This window comes from Sus scrofa, chromosome 6 (assembly GCF_054392235.1).
Source record: "Sus scrofa isolate SSC_HxYL_T2T_F1_AM1 chromosome 6, Sscrofa_HxYL_maternal_Yorkshire_Landrace_v2.0, whole genome shotgun sequence".
Lineage (NCBI taxonomy): Eukaryota > Metazoa > Chordata > Mammalia > Artiodactyla > Suidae > Sus > Sus scrofa.
In genome coordinates this window covers 164,025,016-164,033,875 of record NC_139388.1, presented here as the reverse complement: position 1 = coordinate 164,033,875, position 8,860 = coordinate 164,025,016, and the positions used below count along the sequence as shown (strand labels likewise).

The 8,860-nt window shown below is 50.7% G+C and overlaps 1 protein-coding gene across 1 annotated transcript; it reads left to right on the top strand.

The window, feature by feature from the left end:
- Positions 1-597: 597 nt before the first annotated feature.
- GPX7 (glutathione peroxidase 7) lies at positions 598-8,860 on the top strand. The gene is made up of 3 exons (XM_021096633.2): positions 598-762; positions 5,528-5,789; positions 7,584-8,860. The coding sequence occupies exons 1-3, from the start codon at positions 628-630 to the stop codon at positions 7,745-7,747; spliced, it is 561 nt and encodes a 186-aa protein (XP_020952292.1). The 5' UTR covers positions 598-627; the 3' UTR covers positions 7,748-8,860.

The window sequence follows — 8,860 nt, the reverse complement described above, 5'->3', positions numbered from 1 at the left end:
GGCACTCCCTCATAAGCACCCTGCACGGCAGTCTCCATCTCAGAACCTGCTTCCCTCAGGGACCCAACCTGAAATAGGCCCTCCCTACTCTCTCCTTCTTGCTCCCATCCCTTTCAGACAACGCGCATTCATTCACCTAAGGTTCACAGGCACCATTCAGCTGACCACACATTTCACCTTCAATTTTCTATTACTCCCATTCTATACTGTCTAGGCGCATCAGGAAAAGCCCAGATGGAGAAAGGGAGGCCTGGAGAGACGGGCCAGGCTAAGTGCACTGCACTCATTAGAAGCTGCGTTCTCAGATGCAGTTTTCCCCTCCCTTTCTTTTCCCAGTCGCTGCATCCTGGAACAAGAGGGAGTCTCACTGAAACGAGTTCTGCTCTCAGGGGTCAGAATCCTGAAACCACGGCTCTGGGGCCCCGGCTGGGGCGCGGAGTGCAACAGGCCCGCTCTGCAGATGGGGAGACTGAGGTCCACAGCCGGCGCTCCACCGCCCGCGGAGAAGAAGGGGGCGCGTCCTGCCCCGCGGGCTGCGCGGCGCCGGGGCCGCCCCCTCCCGCCCCCCGCGCGCGGGCCCCCCGCCTGGTCTTCGCCGTCGCCACGCCGTCCGCTCTCCGGCGAGTCATGGTGGCTGCACTCGTGGCGGCGTGGCTGCTCCTGGCGGCGGCGGCCCGCGCGCAGCGGGAGCAGGACTTCTACGACTTCAAGGCGGTCAACATCCGGGGCAAGTTGGTGTCGCTGGAGAAGTACCGCGGCTCGGTGAGTGCCGGCCCGCGGGGCCTCGGCGCCTCCGGGCCAGGGCCTAACGGGCGCGCCCGGCGGCCCAGCACCCTTCTGTGTGTGGCTCCGAGGGTCTCGGGCCGCCCGGCCACCCTGTCCCGGCTCCCGATCCCCACCCCGCATCCGCCCGGGAGCCTCGCCCCCCAGATCCTGAGCCGGGTCTGTCGCGCGACTACGTGGCACGGCCAGGCACGCAGTGAAACCCGAAACTCTCGCTGCTGCCGCTAATTTCCCGCCCAGCGATTTGGAGCACTGAGGCCCGGACCTCTCCCAGAGGCTGGACGCCCAGGCCCAGCCGCTCACGCTCCGGTGTAAAAAGTAATCCTAGCGTCCTAAGGCCTTTGCCTGTCCCATCCCCAGTTTCCGCGGCTGGAACAGAGGAGTTGCTGATATTAGAGAACACTGAGAACATTGTGGGAATGTATGTTCGGTGCAGAGAAAGTTATCATTTCAGATGCACGGGGATCTTACGCAGATCATCCTTTAGAGCTTACACTAAGGCCCAGAGAGGGAAGGTCAGTAGCGCTAGAAAGCACAGCGCCTGGAGGAGAACCTCCCCTGCACCTCTGGCCTACTCTAGGCAAACCCCCAAGGTGGCAGAGTTTGCTGAGATAGAAAAGCCATCCATCTAACTGCTACCTCCTTACCGAGAGGCAGTCTCAGCTCAGAGAGGACCTGAGAGAGGAAGTGTCCCTGGAGGAGTCTTTGAAACAAGCCTGAGTTTTATCAAGACCAAGCAGAGCATTCCAGGCAAAGAGAACTGTCACTGCCAAGGCTCAGGAGTCAACAGCAAGAAGGGTGGGGAGAGGAGGGGAGGTCTTGGAGCAGTTGCCCTTGGAGGAATATAAGCATGAGGCTGAGTGTGGTGGAAAGTGACGCTGAGGAGGGTAGAGAGGGACCCTGAACACTACACTCAGACCTAGATGGCCCCCTCTGTGTGATGAAGAGCCCTCCAAGTTCACTTTGCAAGGTGGACCTGGGGCTGTGGTTTGGAAAGGGTGAGGAGTTGGTCTCTAATGGACAGGGAGCCCTGCATCCAGATTTGGATGGACCACACACAAAAATGACTGTTAGCGTTCTTCCCCCAGGAGCGAGGCCATCTTTAGTGAAGAAAGTACTAAGCCTTGAACTTCTCAGCTATGCTGGGAGTATGGGAGACAGCAGTTCATGTCCTGATTGTCCCCCAAGGTACTGTGAGTTTCAAAGAGATGACAGTGTGGAGGCAGAGTGCTCTGAGCTTCTGTTTGTTGGACTCCAGCAGGAGCCTCATCCAGGACTCAAAGCAAAGAGCCAATAAGAGCAGGACCCATTCCCCCCAGCCTTCGCTTTCCTCCAGGGCAGCTCACCAGAGAGCCCCAGGCGTAGCACTGGACCAGTTCTGCTACTCAGTAATTCATTATTATTGAGCACCTCTTGTATACTAAGTCCTATGCCAGCCTTGGGGATACAACTGTGCACAAAGCAGATGTTTCCACTGTAACAGAGCTTATATGAGATGGCGAGGAGAGAGACAATAAGCAAGGAACAGAGAAATGATTAAGGTAATCCTAATAGTAATAGGTGCTAAGACAAAAACAGAACAAAGGCTCTTTGTTTTTAGAAGTAATAAGGCATCCAGGATGTGAGGATCAGAAATCTTGAAGAAAAATTACCTGGAATGTAATCCCCAAATTCTGAGTGTTTTCATGCTCTACGTCATTGGTAAATCCTAAAAAGCATTGCAGTGAGAGGCCAGGAAATCAATCAGAAAGAAATTGAGGAGCTCCCTGGTGGCTTGGCAGTGATCGAGTTGGTGTTGTCACTACTGTAGCTCAGGTCACTGCTGTGGCGGGGGTTCGAAACCTGGCCAGGGACTTTCTACATGCTGTGGGTGTGGGCCCCCAAAAGAAAGAAATTTAAAAAAAAAAAAAAAGGAATAAAGTCACACAGCTACTAAGAGATAAGAGTTAGCAGTTGAACCCAGGCAGTCCAGCTCCAGAGCCCACATCTTAATTTCCAGCTTTAGAGGGAAGCCAGGAACAGTCATTCCAGGGAAACTGTAAATGATACTGTGAGTTAACCCACCTTGGTCTGCCACTTGGGCAGTATGGTCATTCATTCACCTGCAGATAGTTGCTGGCTCATTCTGTGCCGTTTACCACAAGTGTTTTTCAAACTGGAGGGGGAAAAAAAGCACTGACTTCACAGACATCACATGCCTGCCACTGGGTCTAGGCCTGGAGACATAGCCATGACAAAATTGTATGGTTTGTGCCCTCAGGCTAGCTGGGAAGACAGTCATTTAGACCAGTGTCGAGTGTGGAGGCATGGGTGACCCTTGGGAATGTCCTTGCTTGTACTTGTAGGCCTGAGTGTAGTGTGTGTGTGAGTGGTTTATTTGTCGGCTTCTGTGTACACATCTGAGTCTGCCTCTCTGCTGATATATGCGTCTATGGAAGTTAACTGTATGTTCTGCGTTGTAGTCACTTTAACGATAAGCTTTTTGGATTCAAGCATGAAACTAGGAGGATTTCCCTCCTTCCAAAAGTATGGGCAGACACTCAAGATGTAGGGTTAAAAATAAACAACCTTTAGTGTTCTCAATGCCCAGGGATCCAGCAGAGAAAAGGAAGACCCCTACCTATAAAGGGAGTTAAGGGTCCCAGTTTCTCACTGCCACAGGCACAGTGGGCATATGCTGACGAAATGGGGGAGGTTGTTCTAACAGCCTGTGGCCCCAAGGAATGGGTGAAGGAGTTACAGCTCAGTGATTCTCATTATCTAGCCCAGTGGTTCCCAGCTAGCTGTGATCTTTCTCCCCAGGGGCCACCTGACAAAATATCCCCTGAGACATTTTTGATTGTTAAGACTAGGCATCTAGTGGGTAGAGGCCAGGGATGCTGCTGAATATTCTACAATGAACGGGATAGCCACCTCACAACAAAGAATTGCTCAGCCCCAAATGCCAATAGCGCTGAGGTTGAGAAGTTGGTGGCTGTGCATGTCCAGTGCCCCAGGCTGCCCCTTGGAGGTGGCCCTCTTTATGGAGCCAGCCAGTATAATCCCGCCTCTTCTAAAAAAGTGGCCAGCGAGATACGGCTGGGCTGCCCAGACACAGGTAAGATTTTAAATCCTTTAATAATATGTAACTAGAAGCTCTAATCATAGCATTGGTGCCAAAATTGTAATTGCAGTAATATAATAGAGTTCCATCAGCCAGCTTTATATTTATCACCTAAAGGCAATAAATACATTCATTATAAAGCAATAATAATTTGAGTGAGTCTAGTGGTAGAAGAGAATGGTATTGTTTCCTGGAGAGTGAAGGGCAAAAAAGGATTGCCCTGGAGTTCCCGTCGTGGCGCAGTGGTTAACGAATCTGACTAGGAACCATGAGGTTGCGGGTTCGGTCCCTGCCCTTGCTCAGTGGGTTAACGATCCGGCGTTGCTGTGAGCTGTGGTGTAGTTTGCAGACGCGGCTCGGATCCTGCGTTGCTGTGGCTCTAGCGTAGGCCAGTGGCTACAGCTCCAATTCGACCCCTAGCCTGGGAACCTCCATATGCCGCGGGAGCGGCCCAAAGAAATAGCAAAAAAAGACAAAAAAAAAAAAAAGGATTGCCCTGAGGTTCTTGGGATCCCTTTATCAAGAAAACCATTTCTGGGAGTTCCCTGGTGGCCTAGTGCTTAAGGACTCGGTGTTGTCACTGCTGTGGTTTGGTCACCTCTGTGGCTTGGGTTTGGGAGCTTCCCATTGCTGTGGGCATGGCCAAAAAAGAAAAACCCCCAAAAAACAAGAAAAGAAAACCACGTCAGGGAGTTCCTGCTGTGGCTCAGCAGTAACGAACCCAGCTAGTATCCTGAGGAAGTTGTAATGAACACATGCACACACACAAAAACATCCAGTATTAACAAGAATAGGAGCTCCCGTCATGGCCCAGCAGTAATGAACACGACTGGTATCCATGAGGACGCAGGTTCGATCCCTGGCATGGCTCAGTGGGTGAAGGATCCAGCGTTGCTCTGAGTTGTGGTGTAGGTTGCAGACTCGGCTCAGATCTGGTGTTGCTGTGGCTGTGGTGTAGGCCAGTTCCCATTTAATGCCTAGCCCGGGAACTTCCATGTGCCCCGGGTGCAGCCCTAAAAAGACAAACAACAACAACAAAACCCCATGTCTGTCCATGTACCCAGTCAGGTGATCACATACACGTGGACACTCACTCACTCATTCGGCACATGACTGTCTAAGACTTTTCCATACGTCAGACCTACCAGTGAAGTGGACACAGCTCCCTCGCTCATCCCAGAAGGGAGAGCCACACGCATATAGGCAACTTGGGTGTCGAATGACGAGTGCTAGTTGACTGAGCCAGCAATTGAACCCAGGCCTGCCGTTTCCCTCTCTTGTGTCACCTCCTGATGTGAGCGCATCAGTATGTGTGCCTCTCTCTGTGCTTGTGTTCTGTGTTTGTGGGCATGTGTGATGTGTGCTAATGTGTCTCTGAATCATGGGGCAGAGGCATAACCCCTGATGTGTATCATGTGCTTATTCTCATGAGTCTCATAAGCCCCTGCACACCTGACTTCATTTGTGCCTGTGCGCATGTGTTCGTGTGGATGTGAGAGCATTGTACACACGTTTGCATGTGTGTCCATTGCGTTCTTAACTGTTGTGGGGAGTCACACATGTGGACTTGTCAGGACACGTACAAGGGCGTGCCTCTTCCCGGGGTTGTGTATGTGTCTGGGTTTTGTCTCTGTCACCCAGGTGTCCCTTGTGGTGAATGTGGCTAGCGAGTGTGGCTTCACAGACCAGCACTACCGCGCCCTGCAGCAGCTGCAGAGGGACCTGGGGCCCCACCACTTCAATGTGCTCGCCTTCCCCTGCAACCAGTTTGGTCAGCAGGAGCCCGACAGCAACAAGGAGATCGAGAGCTTCGCCCGTCGCACCTACAGTGTCTCTTTCCCCATGTTCAGCAAGATCGCAGTCACGGGCACAGGGGCCCACCCTGCCTTCAAGTACCTGACCCGTGAGTCCCGAGCCTTCCCTCTGCTGGCTGAGGCCTGGGCTCCCTGGGCGGTGGAAGCTTCTGGCTGGCTGGGTGACCTGGGGCCCCGTCCAGACTCCGCACGTGGGTCGATGGTCTGTTCTCGCGCTCATCTTCGAGGATGGGCCGCCTAAGAACATCGCCACCCCTGCTGCCTCGCGGTTCTCCCTCAGAGTCACTCTAGTAGACTTCTCTGGGCTCTCCTTTCCCTCTGGGGGAGCTCCTAGAAGGAGACTGGGCCCTCAGATTTTAGGCAAAATGGAGGGGTTGAGTTTGTGGACTTAGCTGCAGACAGGGGACACCACATGCCTGGAGAAGACTGGCAGGTATCACCTGTCCGAGTCAGAGGCAACATCTACAGGCCACAGGAGGTAAACCTTCTGAGCCAGGATACCAGATCTTTTTTCTTTTTAGGGCCACACCTGCAGCATATGAAGCTCTCCGTCTAGGGGGCGAATTGGAGCTGCAGCTGCCAGCCTACCCACAGCCACAAGCAATGCCCAATCCGAGCCTCATCTGTGACCTATGCCTGCAGCTCATGGCAACACCCAGATGCTTAACCCACTGAGCAAGCCCTATGGATTGAATCTGCGTCCTCATGGATACTGGTTGGGTTCTTAACCCACTGAGCCAAAACAGGAACTCCACCAGATCTTTTTTTCTTTTTAGGGTCCCACCCATGGCATATAGAAGTTCCCAGGCTCGGGGCCGAATCGGAGCTATAGCTGCCGGCCTACGCCACAGCCACAGCAACGTGGGATCCAAGCAGCATCTGCGTTGTACACCGCAGCTCATGGCAACACCAGATCCTTAATCCCCTGAGCGAGGCCAGGGATCAAATCTGTGTCCTCAGGGATATTATTTGGGTTCGTTACCACTGAGCCATGATGGGAACTCCTGACCAGGGCTTAATATTTAAGAAATAGATCCCTTCTCCAGAAGCCTCAAAACCACGAAATGGGGTCACTGGCCAAGCTTATCATTAAGTCCTATTTCCTTTCTCAAGCCTTTCCCTTCCTTTTGGGGTCCATTTTTGCCCTCTCTCACCTCCCACTCCATGCTTCTGGTTGCTGTCATACCCCTCACCCCTATCTCCAGCCCATTCACCTCGGAGAGTAAACGACGGCAGTGTAGCAAACAAAAGGTCCCTTACTGAGGCAATTTGAATTTTGCTCTGTGGGTCAATCCTAATATTTGCTTTTTTTTCTCTGTGTGTTTTTATTAGTTCCTTCCCAGTTATAGATCAAACCTGGCCGTGCTTCAGAAGCACCTGGGGAGCTCTTTAAAATGCATTAGCCTGAGACCTACTGAAGCAGAGCCCGAGAATCTATTTTAGGCACACCCTCCACCAGCACCAGCACCAGCACCAGCACCACCAGCACAATTCAGATGCAATTAGTTCATGAACTAACGTCTGGAAACCATTATCAAAGAATAGGGCACAGACTGTTCAGTAATTTGAGGTCATTAATAAAGGAAATCTGATATTGCCTTATCAAGCACTTCACAGAATCCTAAAAAAGTAGTTCTCAGCGTTGGCAACAGATTGGAATCTCCAGGAAGCTTTTGAAAAATACTGATACCTGAGTCTTACCCCAGAGATGCTTACATAAGTGGTCTAGGGGTATGGACTGGGCATTGGGATTTTAAAAAGTTCTCCAGTTCATTCTAACTAATAGAACCACTACTTCAAGGGAGGGATGGACACCAATGGTGGGATTCCAGGAGAGGGGACACAGAGAAGCACACTTTGCTCTCCTTCTTCCTTTTCTCTAGAGACTTCCGGGAAGGAGCCCACCTGGAACTTCTGGAAGTACCTCGTGGCCCCAGATGGAAAGGTAGTAGGGGCTTGGGACCCAACCGTGTCGGTGGAGGAGATCAGGCCTCAGATTACGGCGCTTGTGAGGAAGCTCATCCTGAAGAAGCGAGAAGACTTGTAACCACTTTCCCTTCCTCTCCCACTGCCCCCTACCCCATGCACAGGTGACCAAAGCAAACGCAAATGGTGCTACAAAGGGAGAGACTACTGACTCTCCCTTCTCCTCTCTTATCCCCCCACCCCATCACTCCCGTGGGCGGAAAAGTCTAGCAGTTGGATTGCTTGCATCTTGGAGCACCGTCTCGGAACTCCTGACCAGTGAGAGCTCTTGACCAGTGATTCACCAGCCAATAAGAACCTCTAGCGCATGAACACATGTGCCTAACAAGTCTTTCAAGCAATCATCTCCTACCTGTTAAGAACTCTGCAAAATGAAGCCGACTCCTACCTCACAGGGCTGTTGTGAGGATGAGATTGAAAGACCTGTGAAAGTGCCAGGGGCAGGGCCAGCTAACTAGGAGGAATTCAATAAATGTTCTGCATATGAACCAAAAAATAACTTGTGATCAAAAAAACCTTGCACCCAACATGAATTTCTAGCCATAATGATCCGGGCCAAACATTTATTTGTTGTTAGTATGTTCCTGTGTGTTTTTTTTTAATTACAGAAGTCATACAAAGTCATTATAAAAGGTGCTACAAAATAAAAAATGAAAGAATCCCCCCTCATTGTCTATACTCTCACTCCCTGAAGGTAAACACTGTTAGAAATTTCGTACGAAATCTTCCCAGACTTTTTTTTTTCATCAAGCCAGTCATTATTGCCCACTAAGAATTCAATGACCGAAAGTACACTACAGTTACAAACAAGCAGAAGAATATAGATGGATAATAAGAATATGAAAAGATGTCCAGCCTCATTCAGTTGGGAAGATTGTTTTAAAATGATAATACCTATTGTTGGTAAGGGTGTGGGGAAATGGGTATTCACTTCGAATGTTGTCAGGACAGTAAACTGGCACAAGTTTTTAGAGGATGATTTGTCACTATCTTTTAAAACAAAATATTTATATTCTTTGATCCATCATTCCTCCTTTAAAAGACTCCCAAACTGTGCAAATATGTGGGTACAATAATATGTATGTACATTGTTCATAATAGTGAAAATTCAAAACAACCTTTGTGTCCACGTTGATCATTATGGTTTGGTTAATAAATTATGGTACAAATCCCA